This window comes from Cryptotermes secundus, unplaced genomic scaffold (genome assembly GCF_002891405.2).
Source record: "Cryptotermes secundus unplaced genomic scaffold, Csec_1.0 scaffold960, whole genome shotgun sequence".
Taxonomy (NCBI): Eukaryota; Metazoa; Arthropoda; class Insecta; order Blattodea; family Kalotermitidae; genus Cryptotermes; species Cryptotermes secundus.
The window spans coordinates 719,183-741,905 of NW_019727111.1; the positions used below are offsets into that span (position 1 = coordinate 719,183).

The 22,723-nt window shown below is 45.4% G+C and overlaps 1 protein-coding gene across 2 annotated transcripts in view; it reads right to left on the minus strand.

Annotated features, from left to right (window-relative positions):
• The window catches only part of LOC111864519 (dorsal-ventral patterning protein Sog), a 270,870-nt gene that overhangs the window by 37,179 nt on the left and 210,968 nt on the right, over positions 1-22,723 (minus strand). For both annotated transcript variants that reach the window (XM_023851818.2, XM_023851817.2), the window contains exons 2-3: positions 20,636-20,739; positions 233-365 (exon numbers count right to left, since the gene is read on the minus strand). In XM_023851818.2, the coding sequence (XP_023707586.1) occupies positions 233-365; positions 20,636-20,665 (163 nt within the window). In that variant the 5' untranslated portion in view covers positions 20,666-20,739. The remainder of the gene's footprint in view (positions 1-232; positions 366-20,635; positions 20,740-22,723) is intronic.

Here is a 22,723-nt window from a genome sequence, read left to right on the forward strand (position 1 = left end):
CCGAGTACTTCGGTTTCCCCTGCCAATCTTCATTCCACCAAATTCTCCATCATCATAATCACCCGGGGCAGGCTACAATAGGCCAATCAGTGGCCGCCGTGCTGAGTGGACCCAGTTGGTCTCCATCCCCCACTAAGCGAATTAAAAAAAAATTGGCGTGGCTCTTTCCCAGTGCTTGTGCTAGCATCACGACGCACACTTATTGTTAGCCTCAAGACTTAAAGCAACTTACTGTTGAAGTCACCGGGACAGACTTTGCAGCACCGTCCTGGGAAGAGAACCGGTTCATCACAAGTCGGTTTGGAGCACTCGTTCTTAATGTTCCGGCAGTACACCTTGGCGGCTATGCGCCTCTTCTTCTGGATCTGCAAGAAAACACCATCATCACATTGCACACACAACAGATGCTGTGCTTATCCACTGGGTAACCCGCCCAATTTCGCTGCACTACTGGCTGCAAGATGGCCGTCCAAAGGTCCCTAGACAGTTAAAAAGAATAGGATGCAGGCCTCAGATGTGTCCTCTTGGCGTCCACAAGCCCCAGCAACTATGCTCCCTCCCTGAGCAGAAGAGCGGCACACGTGCACCTTACATTATGACGAGACTACACGTACAGACAGCTTTCATGATAAGATGGAACCAGTCCTCACCTGTCTGCTTCATTTTGGTTACTGGGATATGCAACCGTCCAATTTTGGATGCATGTTTTCGGTATTTTATTTATTTATTTTTTTTTTGGGCGCTACAGCCCCAAATTGGGCCTCGGCCTACCTCCATGAAACTCTCCGTTTCACTTCGGTTTACTAGATCTCAGACATTCGGTAGGACTCCTTGGGGAAGGGCCTCTACCTGTACACAAATACAGAAAAACGCGCGCGCGCGCGCGCGCCACATACACACACACACACACATTAAACATCCATGCCCTGAGAAGGATTCGAAGCCACGATCCCGACTTCCGAGCGAGCGAAGACAGTGCATGCCTTATACCGCTCGACTACCGTAACCGGCATATTTAATCACTTAATGTGAATTAAATTAATCAGCTTGTAATTAGTGAGCAACCACCAAATTAGTTTGAGTTAGTCCGATTATTTAATTTAGGGCAGATTTAGGTCTGGGATATAACGTCGGGTAGCCCGGTAGAAGTCTGCCTACGTTTCGGAGAGACGTAATTGCAGCTCGGTTCTTAGTGGTTTCCTTGCTTGGTTTACGCTTCGCCCATGAAGGTGGATGTCATGCATTATTCCAAAACGTCGACAAACATCTACCCGACTTCAACGTCTTACATCCCAACATCCTGTAGCCTCCTCCCTCCTCAGTCAAAATATTCTCCTCAGCACCCAAAGTCTACGTTCCTTCCTTAATTTCAGAGACCAAGTTGCACACCCATACAGAACTACAGGCAAAGTGCTCATGTGCTCGTCCTTCTGAGGTAAATCATGTTCTCTGGTAGTAGAATACGAAAGTGTGCTCCCCTGAAAGGCAGAGACTCAAGTACCACTCTTCACGGTGTCACAATATTGAAGATCAAACAAGACCAAGTAGTATGGCGTAGCGGCGAGACTCTGGCTCGTATTTGGGAGGTTCTCGGTTCGAATCTTGTCCGGGACGTCGGATGTTTGACTAAGAGCTTTTGCAGTTTTACTCAGTCCTTCCATGTAAATACTAGGATAGTAACTCCGTTAGGCTACGACTATTTCCCTCCAGACTCTGCCCAAACATTCTAACCCTTACAGTCTACATTACTTCGCGTGTGGCAAAACAAACCACAAGACTCAGAGCCCTGGTACCCTGAACCATCCAGCTATTGTCTTTGGTCACCCTCTTAGCCCTCATTAACACGAGTCTATTTCTTTCGGGTTCTATATATATATATATGTATATGTATATATATTATTTATTATACTGCAATTGGGTTTGAGCCCGGTGGCAGTAGTACACAATGGGAGACAACATACATGTAACACACATTACACTAAGTGACAACACGTTCAAACAAAATACAATACACAAAACACAACAATAACGACATCCTACCACAGTGAATACAAACCAAATACGATTAACAACTACAACAATTACAGAGAAATACAAACAACTGCAACAAATACAACAATTACAGAGAGAAAAAAAAATACAACACCCAAAACACAAACAAAAGGAAACCAACAGTCATGGATGCGTAATGTCATTTACTTCACTTCACTTCAGTTCACTTCACTTCCAATACGCTTCTAATACGCAGTATGTCACGATTTAGGGGGATTTGCGCCTGACTTATAAGACAGGGGTTTTGATTGCATTTACTGACACACACACACACACAACTCGAGACTACGGGCAATACGGCGCTATCGCTATAGCTACACTTTACAGTTCACCGGTACACACGCACTAGGGACCTTTCTTCACTACCCGTGTCCTGGCAACAGATTTATAGCAGTCCCACTATCTCTTCAAATCACACATGAAGTCTTCTTTGCACAGCCAAATTCCTTTCTTGCCATTATTCTGCAACTGCCAACTCCGAAGGCTCGACTCAATTCAATTCCCAAGCTCATATCCCGGCTGGAAACTCGACTGACTCTTCTCAATTGAACTCTTCTTTATAATCACTTTGCACACACCACGCAGAAAACACGGCCTCTCTGTTTTGCTGGAAAGGCAACGGAAGTTACTCGATTGTTGCTTGAGTATTCTTTTCCTCGGGGGTGTTTACCGAGTAGTTGCCTAGCAGTGAAGTCTATTCCGGCTTTAGGGCGTCATGTCTGATACCCGCTTGCAGTACGGAGTGTCAGCACAAACCCATAGCAACCAATCTGGCAAATTCTGCGTACGAGGATAACATACGGGGCGTCATAACAGCGGTCTGTCCTTGCTCACATTACAAGTGCACTTGCTGACGTATCAGGGACACAACAAAGTTACCGCCAAATCAGAAAATCGGGAAAGCTCAGTCCGTATAGCGATGGGATCGATTCGACAAGGAAAAACTATTTCTCTGGGGCCCACCCAGCCTCCTATGCAATTCGTACAGTGGGGCTGTTTCCCCAGAGGTAAAGTGGCCGGGGCGTTAAGCTCAACGCTTACCGCCATCTATTGTCGAGGTCAAGAATGGTGGAGCTATACCTCAACTCTCCCACACGTCTTCAAGGCGTTACTTGTCTCATTCTTCGGCCCAGAATATAGAGGCGACATGTTCCTACGAAATGTCGGTTGACTTTAAGCCGACTACATGAAGTTATATCCCAGAGTGTAAAACTCTTCATAACCACAGTTCTGAGGCTCTCAAACCGAACTTCAAGGATTTGGTTTTCTTTTTAAAAAAATAAACACCTAACAATCTTATAAGGGGTTTTTAAACTTATATTGTTGGCTGCAATGACGTGACGGACAACATAGCCGTAAATTTAGGTACCTGGGTCACATGTTAATACGTAACTACCAACTGTGCTAACATAACCGAACAGTATTACCTTCTGAGCAGTGACGTCAAGAAGCCCGACGTTTCGGGGGAACGAAATGCCTCCGTTTTCAGAATCGAAGAGGACCCCCAACAAGCAACCAATAAGCTCAGCCTCTCTGCGTGCATTTTTGTTTTGACGAATGCATTAGAAAACAGAATCCATCATATTCACTGCCGGTATATAAACATTCCACTCTGCAGAACCTGGGTTACTGATTACGTCGTCAGGTAAACTACAAAGGTAATCTTTCACCATGGAAACCGCAAATGTTCTTTCCTCAGGGCGAAAGACAACGTTCCATACCAAATAAGAACAGGTAAAATTACACTCAGAATTACTGGGGTTTGTCCACAGCCCTGAATTCTAAGAAAACAGAACGTTTCGGAAACTAGATATGTTTCCTTCCTCAGGTGAAGGGGGGAGACACCTACTTTGTTGGGTCCCTTCGAAAGGTTTTAAAATTACAGTTTAGTATAATTTAGACCGCCTCTGTGGTCTACTGGTCAGAGTTCCTGGCTACAGATCCAGATGTTCGGGTTCGATTCCTGGCGCTACCAGATTTTCTTAGTAGTGGGTCTGGAACGGGGTCCACTCAGCCTCGTGAAGATAACTGAGGAGCTATTTCAAGGAAATAGCGGCTCCGGTCCAGAAAACCGATATTAACGGCCGTGGGGATTCGTTGCGCTGACAACGCGACACCTCTATCCACAAAAGTTGGCACTAACTTCGCCGACAAGCGGCGGTCGCTCGGTCGGTATAGTTCGCTTGCGGACTAAAAGCGACGGAGTTTGTTTTTGTTTGTCTGTATAATTTAATTGTAACTTTGGTATGCATACAGTCAAATCATGTGGTAAGTAGCAGAAGTTGCGTGATTTAGCCCGTCCTGGCACAACAAGTTCTTTTTGTGTTAGATTTCTTACGGCCGATTCGCTTTGAAAATACAAATACTTTGAAATAGCAAAATTAAACCAGGTCAGTTCAGTCACCTGCTTCCCTTGAACTGATGCAACTGCAAACATAGTACATCACCGCCTCTGAGCCTCTGTAGATGAGGGCCTGCTCCTCGTCCCTCGACCAAGGTTAACTGTTCTTACTCCAGAGACATTATGACGTTCGTCAGCCATTTTACTGAACTACGGTTTTCTTGTGAAGTCCCGATTCCATGTTTTCTGATAATTCTAATTTCATCAAGGTCTCTTAAGTAAAACCACACATAACAATTTCCTGTAATTAAAATTCTAATCTGGTATTCAAAGTCTGTCCTTACCAGGAACTACTGAAATAGTAGTAAGGGTAGACGAGGCCGCGACATAGCTCAAGCGGTTAGTCGCTGCCTTCCCACCGCGGCGGCCCGGGTTCGATCCCGGGTCTGGTCAGGTGGGATCTGTGGTGGACAAAGTGGCTCTGGGGAAGGTTTTCTCCGAGTACTTCGGTTTCCCCTGCCAATCTTCATTCCACCAATTGCTCTACAATCACCCTCACCTATCATCTGGGGCTGGTACAATAGGCCAGAAGTGGCCGCAGTGCAAGGGACTTAGTCCTGACAAAATTTGTCCCTTGTTCTTTACTAATTAAGCACTGTGCTATGAACATGTATGGGGGAGTGGATGTATTCTTGGGCTCTGCACTACGAGTAGTTAGAGTGAGTGGTCAGCTCAACGCCCCCCCCCCCCCTGGATAGGTGGCAGCGTGAACCCCAGAACCGGTCTGGACGATAGCTGATAAGGACGCTTATGACTGCCCTGATTTCCGACCACCGTTAGTTTCAGTGAAAGCACGTGTTTGACATCAGAGTTACGTCACGGGAGCCCATCCCAAATTCCTACGTATAATTTCTTAAGATACCCCATAATAATGCGATGTAGCAGGAATTAGGGGCACTACTGGGAGGGCGACTGCCTATGGGCCGGACAGAAGAGGAGTCGGAGTTTCGAGTCCTGGTAAGGATGAGATCTTCTCCACATGGTCCAGATCGGTTATGGGGCCCACCCAGCCCCTTATCTAATGGGTACCAGGGGCTCCTTCTCTGGGGATAAAGCGGCCGGGGCATGAAGCTGACCATTCACCTCCAACTAGTGCCGAGGTCCACTGCCATAGACAACTTTATCTTACCTTACTGAAATGCAGTAATTACGGTAGCCATTAATAATTATAACCACAGCAAGCATATTAGTCACACCAGTAGGGATCGTGGTGATGTTAGTGACCGACGTATAGACGGAAACGAATCTTTTCTCTCTACGGAATTTATAGACCATCTTTTTAGACGTGTCCTCTGAAATGGGCGTGAGAAGACTCCAGAAGATAGCAAGAAGAAGCAAGGACAATGGCTGCGGCTCCGGCTGCTTTTGGGTAGGAGGGAGTGAGACGAACCATGGCGACCCATGCACACACTAAACACTACTGCGCAATCAGTTAAAAACATCAAATACTTAGGCCTTCACCTGGACAGGCGGTTGACCTGGCGCACACATATTCTCGCCAAAAGAAAACAACTGGACATTAAATTTAGTCAGATGCATTGGCTAACTGGCAGAAAGTCAGAACTGTCTACCGAAAATAAACTTCTAGTATACAAGACAATACTGAAGCCTATTTGGACTTACGGAGCATCATTATGGGGAACTGCAAGTACATCCAATATAGAAATGTTGCAGAGATTCCAAAATAAAGTATACTTCGCGCTACAGTCAATGCACCGTGGTACGTCCCAAACAGATTACTACATGCCGACCTAGGCATACCACAGTACGGGAAGAAGCTACACACATGAGCCGCAAATATAAAGACAAGATAACAATACATACAAACGAACTGACAACCACATTGTAAGATTTGAGGCTTTCACGGCGGTGACTATGAAGAAGGCAGTGTTCTGGGATTTGGCACCGTGTATAAGTGGTGTCAACCGACGTTTCGGAGGAACGTATCGCCTCCATCTTCAGGGTAGAAGAAAAAGACCGTGAGAACGGTAAAAGCAGACTGCTTTTACCGTTCTCACGGTCTTGTCGCTTGCAGATTTCTTATACTTTTTCTTCTACCCTGAAGATGGAGGCGATACGTTCCTCCGAAACGTCGGTTGACACCACTTATACACGGTGCCAAATCCCAGAAGACTGCCTTCTTCATTGACAACCACATTATTAAACGACGCAGACGAGCCCAGAAGACTCAAAGGCATAAGCCAACTGACCTAACGACGCGCTTCACATAAATGCAATACATACTGTACTAAAGTTATACTCGAAATAGGTTCCTAGAGAATGCTCACTGGAGCATTACTCTCCCTGACATGTTCTTTTATTAGTATTTAAGCCTTAGATTGAGTATTTCACAAGATGTGCTTATAGTCCTTAGTATGGGCCGATTGTACAAATAAACGGATATATATATAAAAAAAGTTAAAAGCAGCCATGCGTAAAAAAAATCAGACTCTACATACTCATGAATGCGAATTCAGAATGTCATGTGGATATCCGGTGTTAGCTGAGCCTTTGCAGCCTTGTTTGTTAGGGCAGATAAGGTTCTGGTGCACACTGTCCGCCTTCCCCCATGACCTTTGAACTAAATGATGGATATTAATGAAAGTTAGAATGATATATATCGTGCCACCAAGGGCTACGGCAAATTTATAGTTTCCTGCCATCAATGATACCAACACGTGGCAATGAAAAACTCCTTGGTCCCAACGACATTACCATCAATTGATGTAAGGTGTGTGGCAACAGACTTTCAGGGAATATAAAAGGTACAGGTAAATTTATTCCTGTAAAATGTCATGGAGGCCCAAAGGGTTGCGAGACGTTGAGGCTCCCACATTTTCCAGACAATCGGCTCACAGATGGTGAGGTCAGCCTTACGCGCCGGCCGGCCGCCCGTTACCCCCCCATGGCTTATGCTTCTTCGGTTCATAATAACCTAGACTCTCTTTGGCAGACATTTTTATATTCTCTCTGATAGTTTCCCAAGTTTTATTAACATCCTGAAAATGAACATATACGATTAAAAATTATTCAGATGAAATTTAGGCATAAAATGGAAAACCTAAACTTCGCCATCATTTCAATGATTCAATGACGATTTACTCTGAGATTTCTGAAGCAATATGTGGAACAGATTTTCTGAAGCACCGGGTTATTTCTCCCACTCATCACAGTCAATTAACGGGCAGCGAAATCGCCGGCGTGACCTCGCCACAATGCGGCTCACAACAACACGCACCTTCCGGATGCACGTGTATTATACCGGAAACCCAACTGATTGAGTTTCCTTTCGCCGTCAAATCTCAAACCGAGTTCCTTGGAAAACCTGGAGATCCGCTGATAAATGTTCAATTTCGTTACAATCCAATTTCGCGCTACAGCACTTCAACATGTAACACGAAACTGGGAACGCTTAGGCATATTTAGTATTGATTTCCTATTAAGAACCCTGAACAGTCGGGATAGCTCAGTCAGTATAGTGTCTAGGCTAGGGGCTGGTCAACTGTGAAAGCAGTTTTGTTTCGTTGCAGTACTGGGCTGAAATAACTTCGTAAATGGTTACATGTGTCTTACTCCTTCTTCATCATCGCCGTCATATTTCCTTTAGCGTCCGCACTGTCTTCACAGTGTTCTACTCGTACGAGTATATCTCTACTGTCCTCTACTTTCTTTCATTTTAAAAGTTTGTGCCGATGGTATATTAATACAATTATTATGTTTCTGGATATTATCATTGTCCTCTTTTTATTTAAAATACACAGCGTTTCGGAGACTGGATTCTGTCTCCGTCTTCAGGTGAAACTTACTCAGTTAGCCCCAATCGATAGAGCTAGTCCATATCTCCGGACACAGCACCAACACAAGTCAGGATAAATAAGCCAAGCACAGCATTAACCCCCAGCGACAGTTAAGACAGACATTCAAAACATTAAGAAAACTCCACAAACATGAGGCCTAGCGCCTATGGCCATGCACTGTTTCACGGATTTTTTTATTAACTTCAGAATACTGTCAGAACAGAAGCCATCACTAAAGAGACAAATTCTCTGCATGGTATCAACATAAAAACACAATTTTTATACATAATCCACACTGGACGGAGTTGTAGTTTCCTGACTTCTTCTGCGATAATGGGAGTCCACATGGGAGAGATGTCCAAGCAAGGTTGACTGTTCGGACGGTCTACCAGAGACATGTGGGCGTATTCCTTGTATTTCCTGCATGTGGTGTTCGGTTCAATATGCAAGACTTTCGCTTTGTGGCCCTCTTCGTACGCATGTTGGGCTAATTCTGATTTTTCAAGCGGACCCTGTGTCAAATTTTATTTCTTTCTAAAGGTCTGCATGTTTCGCCGATGTAACATCAACCACAATCGCATGGGATGCTGTACACACACTGCGTCTGTTGGGTATCCCTAACCGGTCCAGTTTTCATCAATATCTCACGGAGTGTATGTTAATTTTGAAAATGTTCCTGGTTTTGAAACAGTACCTAATTTCTCAGAGGTGCCCTTAACGCATGGAATGATCGTACCCTGGTACATTGCATCTGAAGCAGGGCAGTTGCTTCACAATGGTTCCATTACGGAGTCAGCGAATTCTTGCGGATATTAAATATCAGATCATTTCTTCTTGCGCTTTTACATTCGTTGTTGAAAGCCTTCAGATCCTGATATCTGACCTTGGTTCGAGTGATCAAACTATGAAGGACGTCCTTGCACACGTGGTGTGGGTGGTTGGCCTTGAAGAGCAGATTACGACCTGTACGAGTTGGTTTCCGGTACACTGTCGTGGCCACTCAAAATTAGCCCAACACTCGTACGCAGATTGACCATTTGGGCCCAACTTGGTAAGTTTCATCTGAAGAAGGATACAGAATCCAATTTCCGAAACGTTGTGTTTTAAATAAACACAGGACAATGAATAATGTTCAGAAACACAATAATTGTTTCTTTTTATTGTTAAATTTCAACATCTTGTTCTTCTTCTGCATGCGAAACGGACCGTCGCCAGAGCACGGCGCCGCCTCAGGTTGCGGATAGATGTAACGGCCTGCATGAAGGGTGGCTGCGAGTGTACGGACGAGCTATACGCCATGTCCTCACACGAGTTTCGAAGTGCATTCATGTTGACGGTGGAATTTTCGAATATGCATTATACTAGGGTAAACACTTGAATAATAAATACCCGTATTAGAATCAGTACGCAATATATCTTTCTTATCAACAATTTTGGAACTGCACAGTGACACAGCTCTATCTCGGAAACCGTTCGAAATAGGACACATGTACATGTACACTTTTCCTTCTTAGAACGACCGATACTTGTCCTCCCAGAATACTAACTTTTCCTCTTGCGACACTCTGTATAAACTGAAATGTAACGGTGAGACGACCTTGAGTGGTAGGGTGTGTTGAGAGTTCGCCGTACTGCCGCTGGGAACGCCACTTGCCGGGCTTGCACAGCAAAGCGTGAGCACAGATGGATCTGCTAACGTTGATTCTGTGGGATGTTACGACTAACGCAATCATAAATACACATCCTAATTTCACTTATAATGGTTGAAATTCGATGTAATTACATCCAATTACATTACACTGAACTCTGTGAGATGAACAGCACGCGAAAGGTAGGTACGGTTGCCGGCCAATGGCCGAAATAATCTTCCGGCCGGTGGCCGTAGCGACGCGGGCGGGTATTGCTGATACGTATTCAACGTTTTCTTCTCTTCTCCTTGAACGTAACCTGACCGGAGGGCAAGCAGATGGCGGGAAAACCAAACAGAGCCATACCATGTTCAGATACGTTGAATTTCACGAAGGTCGTGCCCTTCGTTTTTAGGCAATTATTAATTTCATCAGCCTCTGAAGATGTAAGCGTGTACTACAGGGTCCTGTAGGACTCGTTATGTGTACAAAACTGGAATAATTATATATTCAGACTCGTGTAAGCTATGGCTCGGCCGCGCCATAGCTCAAGCGGTTAGTCGCTGGCTTCCCACCGCGGCGGCCCGGGTTCGATCCCGGGTCTCGTCAAGTGGAATTTGTGGTGGACAAAGTGGCGCTGGGGCGGGTTCTCTCCGAGTACTTCGGTTTCCCCTGCCAATCTTCATTCCACCAAATTCTCCATCATCATAATCACTCAGGGCAGGTACAATAGGTCAGTGGCCGCCTTGCCGAGTGTACCCAGTTGGACTCCACAGCCCACTAAGCGAAAAAAAAAAAGATATTGCTCGATTGAGGTTCTTCCAGTGATAACGACGAAGGATACAATCCTACCCCGGTAGAAATTCACAGATAATGTCCAAGAGGAACATAAGCAAGAGAGAAAATTTTGCTTGCTTCGTTCCTCCGAAACATCGGTCACATACCAGGAAAGAGCATTATTGCGTGGGCCGGTAGGCGGAATATGACGGCGGGTTTGCGGAACGCGTTAGCGGTTGCGGAAGTTTCACCCTGACCCTTCAAGTAGACCGAAAGTTCGCCCTGCCTCCAGGAAGCGGTCTCTATTAAAATGAAAGGAAAGACAGACAGACGTACACAGCACGGCGCGACGCGCATGATACAAAGATTATTAAACTTGGGTGTGACACTATTGCAACATCAGAGTCATTGACTGACACAGCCTGTCTGTAACAGGGTGCTCTAACATCTGACCTCTATTAATTCACTAACGCCTTTTCTCAAACAAATGAGCTTGCCGGTCAACTGGGTAGCACTCATGCTTTGTATTCAGGAGGTACCAGGTTCAAATCTCGGCTCACGACCGCTCATTTCGAACCTAGCCGGAGACACAGGTTACCCTGGCAGCGATATTGCCTAGTTTTCAACAGGCCTCCAGAAAACTGAGAAAATCTACGGGCCGCGCCATAGCTCAGGCGGACAGCTTCCGTCTTCCCAGCGCGGCGGCCCGGGTTTGACCACAGGTCACGTCATGTGGGATTTGTGGTGGACAAAGTGACATTGGGGCAGGTATCCCCCAAGTATTTCGGTGTCCCCTCCCAATTCATAGTGACAGAGTAGGTAAACAATGCCACGTACTATGGAGTGCCTGTAGACGGGGTTTTGCATTAACTGACCACTTTAGCACTTTACCACTCGTAATTACAGAGCCATCGCTGATTTCCACACTTAAGAAATCAGAAGCGAAGTTTTTTCCAGCCCACAGTGTCTTCGTTAGTAGTTGACTGGTAACGCCTTCTAACAGTGAAGATTCTTCACCTTCTGCCCTCAAGTCCTCTCTGAATAGCGTCTCCCTTCCAACTGAAATATATTTTAGAGTCAAGAGTTACTTTACGACTAGGGGGCACGCGGTAGGGTAGTTGGTTGAGGCACTATGCTACAAGCTGAAAGGTCGCGGGATCGAATCCCGATGTCATTGAAATTTTTTCAATTTACCTAATCCTTCCAGCCGCACTATGACCCTGGGGTCGACTCAGCCTCTAACAGAAATGAGTGTCAGCAATATTCTTGGGGGTAAAGGGCGGCCGGCGCGTAGGCCTGCCAACCTTGCCGCCTAGAAAATGTGGGAACCTCAACGTCTCACAACCCTTGGGCCTCCACGGCCTGTTACAGGGATAACTTACTTTTTGTTTTTTACTTCTTTTACTTTACGACAAATGCCAAGCCCCTTGAGACCCACAAACAGTATTTCTTCCCAACTGAACATTTGTAGTTATTGTCCTTATGTAACATCCTCTGTGATGAGATGTTGGGTCTGTCGTTTACAACTGCTGCTGGTCCTCGCCAGGGCAGTCATTCTCAGGTCCTCGCCCCTGGGGACTCATAACAATATTTTACTGTCGCAGATTCGAGACTCCTCATGTAAATCGGTGAACTGGTTGGAAAGGTGAAACCCCGGGTTGGAAAGGTGAAGACCTTACAAGCACAGGAAATTTCGCCTGTTCTTGTGAAAGTCTTGAATCCAGCTGAACTGTTGAACGTCCGTTCTCGAAATCAATTTCATGACGCACCTTATTTCTAAGCATGAGACTCGCTACGAAATTAGGGACGTACCACAGCTAGTTCTTATAGCTGTTCAAGACGTCTCCACTATCCACTCATCTGTGGAGAACGGTTAGAACAAACTGTGGAACACATAATTTCGTAACGAACTCGGGGCAACGTACCAGAATTGAGGTATGTCATGACACTGGGTGGGTCTAACCATATGTACCACGTACACGTAGGCCTATATATATGTATGTCATAAGCATAACATAAGGACAAGGAGCGTGCAGTTTGAATAATGCAAATCAAGCAAGAATTCTTATTTATGCTAAGATTTGAGGTTATCACAGCGGTGATTTTGTGGTACGTGGCAGGCGTAACATGCAAGAAATGGGTCTGCCATAGCACAGGCGGTTAGTCACCGCCTTCCCACCGCGGTGTCCCGGGTTCGAGCCCGGGTCAGGTCATGTGGGATTTGTGGCGGACAAAGTGGCAATGCGGGCATGTTTTCTCAGAGTACTTCGGTTTCCCCTGCTAATTTTCATTCCACCAACTACTCCACAATCACCATTATCTATCATCTGGGGCCGGTACAATAGGCCAGTAGTGGCTGCAGTACCAAGTGGACTCAGTCTCACTCCACTAAGAATAATAGAAAGCATGTAAGTAAGAATCAGAAAGCTGTGTGAGATACGTGTAGGAAGTGGTTAGATGTGGGCGTAGCTGAGAAACGTAAAAGTAAAAACAAGATAACATCCATCACGCGAGAAACTTCATGAGGTGAATTTATGAATTGTATATAAACCCACTGCTAAGCAACGAAATAAACGACTATGCAACAGCAGCTGCTAAGTAAGGGCTCAGCAAAAAAGCATGTTTCCACAGCAAGAACTATACTGCAACAGAGGATCGGTCCGTGTCGAGATGTTATAAGCAGTACATGACAGCGGTTACTTTGTTTCTGAGTGAGATAGATAACCACTGGGGCTCAGTCGTTGTGAGCTGTTGATGCTAGAAGCTGGTAGATGGGGCTGGGCATAGCTCAGTAACCCAGAGGAAGGGTAACGTCCGCCGCTGGAAGCCGCTACCAAGCAAGGGCTACTGAAGACGTGACTTCGGAAAGTAATCTGTGTGTAACAGAGAACTGTAAAGTGTAGTCATGCGCTGTACCAAAGATTTCAGTTACCGTTCCAAAACCCCGTCTATAGTCAAGCCATCACATGACAGTGTGAAGCAAAGTGTTCTTCTAGGACTCGAGGTTCTCACGTCGGTGACTATGAAGAGTACAGTCATGTGGGTTGTCATCTCGAGTAATTCGGAGATATTCCGACGTTTCGAAGGAAAATACTGCCTCCATCTTCAGAGTAAGCCATGCTAGAAGCCAGCAGAAGCAGGCGGAAAACAAAGCCAACATTCAATTCAGAATTAGTTTCCTTCTCGCCTGCTACGTAAAAACTTAAAGATTAAAAAATACAAAACTGTAATCTTGCCTGTTGTTTTGTATCTGATTCTCGCATTAAGGGAAGAACACAGACCAGGCCTATTTGAGAACAGGGTTGGTTAGTTAGTTAGTTAGTTAGTTATTGGAGAGGGTGGGTCTCCCCATGCACTTAGACCTGTATTAGTCCATTGTGCTTCCCTCTATGATTTCTACCAGTCTCTATATCCTACCGGTACTGGTGCTTACCATCAGTCCCGCCCAGCCAGAGTGACCGGCTCTACTGAGAGGTATCTATAATACTTCCCCCATTTACCGGAGATATTAGAGACTACTGTTGGGTGGGAAACGTCCGTTAATTTGGCTCAGTGACCTCCTTTGGAGATATGAGGTTCTTTTACGTGCCGTAAAGCTACGACACGGGACCCACGGCTTAAAGTCCCTCCCGGAGGACTTGTTCCCTGAATTTTTCCGCCCTTAAAAATTCGACGACCTCCGCCGGGTATCTGAACACGGGTACTACGAGTCATGAGGTGGGAACGTTACCTCTAGACTACGAAGGCCACTTGAGAACAGGGTACTGAGGATTATACTCAGAACACTAAGAAAGTGTGGGGAGGAGAGAAATGCATCATAAGGCGCCTCATATTTTATCCTGCCCATTGAATATTATTAGGATGATGAAATCATTGCGGACGAGCCGCGGTGGGACGGATGGGCATGTAGCAAGCACTTGTAAGGTGAGAAATTTTTACTAGGACATGAAGACGAAAAAAAAAATACTTGGAAGATCTAAGCGCAGTTGGGAGATAACAATGAAACGTAAATTAAAGAACTAGGACGGTACCGTGAATTCATGTATAGATCAGGTTAGGGACCAGTGGCAGGCAGGCACTTGTGAACAGGGTAACGAAATCTTGACGTCACAGAAACGTTTGGAATTTCTTGACTAACTGAGCAACTATTAGCTTCTCATAGAGGGAAGTGTTCCATGGATTGCTTCTATGTCTAAAAGAAGTGCAGCGCAGCGTCTACACGAGCGCACAAAATGCGTCCGTTGTAACGAACGTCGTGACGTCCGTTGTAGAAATAAACAAGAGAGGCGAATTCTATGCTTTCTTCTGGCTCCATTGCAGACAGAAAACTACGCACCGCATTCTGCAACTGTGTGGTGTCCTCAGCAAAGTACGTTCGTTACAACGGACGCATTTTGTGCGCTCGTGTAGATGATGCCTAAAGAGGATCATCTACTTCCAAACATGCAAACCAATACTGCTCGCTGTGTCACTTTTACACTCGATCAGTTTGTATGGTTAGCATAGGCGAAGAAGATAACGCAACTTCCTTGTGAGGGCATAGGAAAAATCGATTTAACTGCGGAATCAATGTCTTTATTTTCACTTATTTCCGCGCAAAACTTTTGTATTTCACTGGTGAGAGCATTTGGGAACCGCTGGTCTAGTTTGGCAGTTAGTCCATTTCTGCATGAATCTCACAAGCTCACTTCCAGTGTCACTGTTCCCGCAGACGCATTCCTGTGCAGCCTAGTTTGATGGCATTCAATGCCCTTGTTCGGCTTGAATCTCATCAAAATAGAAGGCAGGGCTACCCCAACCGATGTTCCGAAGCACAGACGTGTGTATGTACAACTGTGACACTGCATAGAGAAGTGTCACTTCCTAGGTAACGCACTCAGCGTCTATTGCTAGTCAACAGCTAGCAATTCCTAGGTAACGAACTGTTTGAGGCAGTTGCGTGAAAACAGCGTCCATTGCAAGTCAACGGCTAGGTAAACGTGTATTCTCGTAGTAACGAGAGAGTCGTTTGCATAGCAGCAAGGAAATTGAACTATTCGACAAGGTACGACAAAAGCAGTAAGCTTCTGCTCTGCTCAGCAGGGCGGGGATCAGAAGAGTGATCAGAAACGCTGGATTAGTTAGGTCGCATCTCCTGGAAGAAATCATGTCAGAGTGATTGTAGTGAGCCCGCCTCTGTCGTCTAGTGGTCAGAGTTCCTGGCTACAGATCCATAGGTCCGGGTTCGATTCACCATTTTTCTGAGAAGTAGTGGGTCTGGAACGGGATCGATTCAGCCTCGTGAGGATAACTGAGGAGCTATTTCAAGGAAATAGCAGCTCCGATCTAGAAAACCGAAATTAACGGCCGTGGGGATTCGTTGCGCTGACCACGCGACACCCTCTATCCGCAAAAGTTGGCACTAATTTCGCCTACATGCGGCGATCGCTCGGTCGGTATAGTTCGCTTGCGGACTAAACCCACGGAGTTTGTTTGTTGTCATTTACTGATTCTATGTTTAATTGTAAACGAGTCGTCCAATAAAACAGTTTCGTGTAAATTCATAATCCATCAATTACTTTTGACGGACTTGTGACACGTGACAATATATAAGAGGAAGTTCTGGGAAGAATTAATCGCCTGCTTTCCTTTGATACGACACAGCCCGCATAGGAAACGACATCTTCAAAAATTCTTCACTTCTGCGGGAACGTCTTTACCGAGTTGTTACCTAGCAACAATAGTGGGCCACGAGTCCCAGATATACACGCGTCTAGCAATTCTTCTACTGTTGCGTGTGTATTCGCTGCCGCGGTAATGTTTTTACCGAGCCTTTGCCTAGCAACGATAGGAGGGATACACATACAGACACACAGACTGTTGGGAGGGATTTACGAAGCACGCCGTTGAGATGGGTTCAGGTGCCGTGATATACGTATCAAATTTCACACATACTGGTTCAGGCATTCAAAAGCCAATAGGCCGGAGGGGATTCACAGGCGCACACATATACTGACACGCCGACAGCATGGAAATCGCATAATCCTTCTTTCACGTTTTCAAAATAAGAGAAGTGGGCTAGAAATGAACGAACGTATTTCTTCCGGTTTCGTACACCGTCTTAAGATTGTGAATCTGCAAATTTTGATTTACTGCAAACAAAAGTACTCCTGACACAAGGTAACTAAGAACACATCGTGTATGCTACACTTCTTCATCTTCTCCATCTTGACATCTTAAATTCATGATAACAGGGCAGACTACTCTACAGGTAACGCTGTAGACATTTATTCGAGAGGTGATCGGTTCGATCTTGGGCCTTGTCACGGCTAGACAGATTGAGGTATTTCGTTGTCCTCAGCCCTTCTAGGCGAACTATGGAGAGAACCTCATCTTAAGCTACAATCGCTTCCAAAACACTCATCATACCACCCGATAGTAACACAATTAAATTCTGTAACGGGATAGCTCAGTCGGTATAGCGGCTGGCTATGGGCTGAACGACCAAGAGGTCGGAGTTCGAGTTCCGGTGGGGGCAAGAATTTTCTCGTCGTCCAGACCGGCACTGAGGCCCACCCAACCTCCTACCCAATGGGTACCTAGGGCTATTTCCCCGGGGGTTAAGCGGCCGGGGCATGAAGCAGACCGCTCACTTCCAACTACTTCCGAGGTCAAGAAAACGTTGGTCTATATATCCACTGCCCCATAAGTCTTCATGGCGTAGTGCTTAATTAGTTAAGCACACGGACAACTTTATTTTACCTTTAAAAAATCAGTGTACAGAATACTGCGCACGTCTAATAAAAGTCCGGTGTCTGATTTCGAGGGTACAATATGCAGGTGGCCTATGTTCACCTAGCACTGAACGCAGAATAATCTAATACTTGGTACGATTCGAACCCTGACCTCTCGCATCGCAGAGACATCTCACATCGGTGTTCAGACAAGGGGCGGAACTCCTTGGCCACTGAATCAGTCCTTCACAGCAAGCAAAACTGTCCTGTTTATCCTCGTCCGGGGATTCGGGGGTGCACGCGCCTTCATTTGCGCAGGCGTCTGTGCGCTTAGGGCGTTCCAGGACGAGAGGAGAGGGAAAGAAAGAGAAACAAACAAAACGAGAGAAAGGAAATATAATAATACACAACAAGAAACAAAACGAGAGAAAATAGAAATAAAACAATATACAGAAAGATAGAAACAAAACGACAGAAAGACAAAAAAATATAACGTCAAAGAGGAAAACGAAAGAACAAGAATAAGGCAAAGAAGGATGGGAAGAAAGAAGCGAAGAGTTCATGTGTGCTCACTCTTGTTATAAATTACTGAAGCTTATGAAGGCGAGACATTGCACAAATAGCATTTCTTTAAAGAAGGAAATTCTTGTAATGAGCGGACATACAATTCCCACTGTTGTGTGCGATGTTCTCATTTTGCACGTTACCCTAAAGTAAAACATGCAATCATTTAGGCAGTCAAGGTCATCATAGTCCATAAGTCATCATCTGTGCTGTGGTTGTCCCTGCAATGTGAACCCGCCCAGTCACACAGCACGGCCCCCAGACGTATTGTGAGATGGCGACCTTTGTGTGGCGCCTCCTGTCAGTACATGTACGCTGCAACACACATCACCATCTTCAGGCCTGCTGGCTATCTCATAACCAGGGCCCGGATGTTGATGACACGTCGTTTTCTTTTCCCTTGTATCCTATGCGATGCTCTTAAATATACAAATCTCGGATATGAGCTGCTGGTTACAGAAATGTAAATTTTATAGGTAATTTTTTGGACTTTTAAGGGTATTTCTTGTCATTTTTGGCCATTGGACACTTAGGGCAGTAGATCAGAAACACCTGGAAAGCTTCGAAATCTGGTGTTGGAGAAGGATGGAGATGATCAGTTGGACCGATTATGTGAGAAATGAAGAAGTGTTATTTAGAGTCAGTGAGCAGAGGAATATCCTACACGAAATAAGAAAACGGAAGGCTAATTGGATTGGTCATATCTTACGCGGTAACTGCCTTCTAAAAGAAGTTATTGAAGGAAAGATAGAGTGGCGGATAGAAGTGACCAGAAGACGAGAAAGAAGACGCAAGAAGATGCTGGATGACCTTGGGGACAGAAAAGGATATTTTCATTTGAAGGAGGAAGCTCTAGATCGCATCAAGTGGAGGAACTGTTTTGGAAGAGACTGTGGACCTGTCGTCTTGACAGATTACAGATGAATGAATGAATGTTTTCTGAAATGTGAATAACATGGAAGCGAAGAGTTCTTTCTTTTCTCCTTTAGGTCATTTTTCTGGACTTTTCGGTCATTTTATGTCATTTTTTGAATATTTTCAGGTCATCAAAATTCGGGCCCTGCATATTACATTTTTGGATCATATTTTGGGTAATTTTTCTGGATTTTTTCGGTCATTTTATGTCATTTTTTTTAATACTTTCGGGTCATCAAAATTCGGGCCCTGCATATTACATTTTGGGTCATATTTTGGGTAATTTTTCTGAATTTTATCGGTCATTTTATAGGTCGTTTTTAAAATATTTTCAGGTACTCAAAATCCGGGCCCTGCTCATAACCAATTCGACTGGTGACTTGTCTTCTGGGGGTGCTTGGTTCGTACCTCAGACGTCACACTATCCTGAGTGAATGTTTCATGCTTTTCTTCATTTTTCTCCAAGCAAATAACGAGAAAATATCTTAGATCAGGCTTCGGGGATAGCTTAATCGATATTAGCGACGGGGGCTACAGGCCGGACTGTCGGGGTTCGATTCTCGACAGGAGGAAAGACATTTTTCTCCACTCCACAGCATCCAGGCTGGCACTGGGTGTAAAGCGGCCAGAAAGTAAATCCGACCACTCGCCTCCATTTACTGGGGAAGTCAAGAATGGTGGAGTTGATGTTCCACTCCCCCATACGCCTTCATGGTGTTGTGCTTAATTAAGCACAGGGCCAACTTTACCTTTTACCTTACCGCTTCTCTCCACAGTGTTTTGACGCTGCAGTCTGGGTTATTGATAATGTCGTTAAACAAAACTACAAATAAATAATATCTATACTGTATGGTCTGCGATTTGACGCAGTGTAGATCAGTGTAAGTTTATTGACATTTTGAAGGAAGGTGCCAGGGTAGAAGATGCCTGCTTCATGCTTTTTGTTTGGTTGCCTCACTCTTCCAGACCGCCTCTGTGGTCTAGTGGTCAGAGTTTTTGGCTACAGATCCAGAGGTCCGGGTTAGATTCCCGCCGCTACCAGATTTTCTGAGAAGCAGTGGGTCTGGAACGGGGTCCACTCAGCCACGTGAGGATAACTGGGGAGCTACTTGAATGGAAAAGCAGCGGCTCCGGTCTAGAAAACCGAGATTAACGGCCGGGGGATCCATTAGGCTGACCACGTGACACACTATCCGCAAAAATTTGCACTAACTTCGCCGACAAGCGGCGGCCGCTCAGTCGGTATAGTTCGCTTGCTGAATAGAGGCCATAGAGTTTGCTTTTTGCCTCACTCTTCCACACTGAAGATGGAGGCACTACGTTCCTCCGTAACGTCGGCGAACTACCAGACTAAACAGTGCACTCTTTACTGTCAGAACTCCGAAAACCTCAATTACAAAATGAAACGGAGAACGACACTGGGGTAACTGCAGAAACTGTGCAGACCATTCAATTTCGCTAATCGTCTCGCGATTTTCCTCAGAATCTTCCAAGAATGGCCAGCCTCTTCATCTCGCTACTTTCCTTACCACACTAATTTCATTTTGCTCAGTGGATTCAGTGTCGTCAAATAAGCAACAAATCATACTCCATGGACAAGCGTCTGGTCACAAGCTGACAGCTGCACAGCTGGTTAAGAATTCCCCTACTACTATGGGGGGATGGCAATTTTCCCCAATGCTGAGCCAGATGAATCCAGTTAACATCATATTCCATTTCAGCCCTTTAAAGCCCAGTGGTTATACTATATATACAACCCCCAGAACCCGTGTGGACGCCCATACTTACAGGTATACATTCGCATTTGATGCAGTACATCACGCCGAAGGGCGGGCCCAGATCTGCAAACCATGTTGATCCAATCTCGTGAAGCGATTTTCCAAACTGGCATTCTGCAACAGAAGAGAAAGGGGGAAAGAGGTAAGTTCATGTCTTCATGGCGTACAGTATTACGTTCAGGGTCCTCTGGGTACCATCTTCACCCTACACCACATTAAGACTCATCACGTGACACCTCTCGACATGTATATTTGCGGTTAAATTAACTGCTATATTAGCAAGTTCCTCAAGGTCATTTGTTTCTTTCCAGAATGCCGAATTTCTACAACTCCGCGTTGCTGCTTTTACCAAGAGATGTCTTTTTAAACATTTCTCAAACGATTTTTCACAATCTCCTAGTATGGTTACTAGTAAGAAATCCATTATACGAGTATTTCACGCGAGCTATTCTTAGATCACTTAACAGCCATGTGTCAGCATTTGTAACATAATTTCTTCAGTAAGTTTTACAGGGCGGTATTGTAACATGGCAGCTGAAAGTCCGGAATAATGGAGCCAGGAGAAGCAGTCAGCTGCTAGGTAAAGACTTATGAAACACGCATTGCACCAACGGATACGCGTGCAACAATAGAGGAACTTTTGGAAGTGGTAACTTGTATGCAGTCCTGCCTGTGGCTATACGGCAAGAGCCGTCATGAAACGTAGTTCCTCTGGGATACAAACACAGGGACCTGGCCCTCCTCGTTGGGGGAGTCTCATTTCCGGGACAGCACAATATGGTCATGAGTCCCACGGGACATGGACCTGAGAATGACTGCGCTGGCGAGCACCAGCAACAACTGTAAACGACAGGCCCGTCCTCGTCAGAGATGGCGCCCCACATCAACAAACCCGAAACGGTGTGACAGTAATAAAAATCTGGTAGTAAACCCTAGATGGGTTCTTTATTGCCAGACAAACTGGCAGACTGACGGTCGTAAGTTACCCACTGCTTGCCAGGATAGCGACCGATGGCCAGTGATGGCTAGTGATGAATTGTTTAAGGACATGAACAACACAGGATGAGGAATCTGCAATGCTGAGAGCCGTTACAAAGCAACGGCTAGTGAAGACACAGAAGCCTTAATATTTGGAGTAACGATTTGTAGTGTGTATATCAGCAAAGGTCAATCGGTAGACATTTTCATTTTCTAGCTGGACGTAACATAAGAGGTTTGCTGCATGGTGATGTTTTATCAGCAAGGACTTATTTTAGAGGATTAAACCTTTGAAGTACCTATGAATGAGTGGACGAATGACGGGTAAGAGAAGAAAATTAATTTAATATGGGGAGAAACTGATAGAAAATTTCCGGATTTGGAGGTTCCCGGGATGTCTGCTCGTCCTTCTGGTAAAGCTAGGTAAATTGGAGAAAAATGTTAGGTCTCGGGAAATGAACGAGCTATGGGAAGCAGACGGTTTTAGGTTACGCAGGAGAGGAAGGTTTAGCGGGTTCTGTAGGGCATCAGGTTGGGTTAACAATTAAAAAGCTTTCTTAAAGCAATCCTTGCAACAGGCCATGGAGGCCCATAGGGTTGTGAGACGTCGAGGCTCCCACATCTTCTAGATAATCGGCTCGCAGATGGCAGTGAGGTCAGCCTTACGCGCCGGCCGCCCTTTAGCACCCAGGAAGATTCCTGGTACTCATTTCTGTTAGAGGCTGAGTCGACCCCAGGGCCATAGTGTGGCTGGAAGGATTAGGTAAAAAAAAAAAAGTTCACTTCATCGGGACTCGAAACCGCGACCTTCCGGCTTGTAGCATGGTTAAATTTTAAGGATAAAAATCATGCTTCAAGAACACTTAACGTTTCCAGAACACAGACAAATGGCGGCTGATTGTTCCGAGAATAAGACAAAAAATACCTCCTGTCGGTAAAGTGAAGAAGAGTTATTTTAACGCTGAAGCCAGTGTTTTAAAGGGTTAAGTCGGCGAACTCTGTGGAGTGAACTCTTGCCTGCACTCCGTGCAGTACGTCACATGCAACGACACCATATGACGAAGCTTTGCACCATCAACAGTACGGAGGTCAGAAGACAAACTCTATAGTCTGCGTGCGA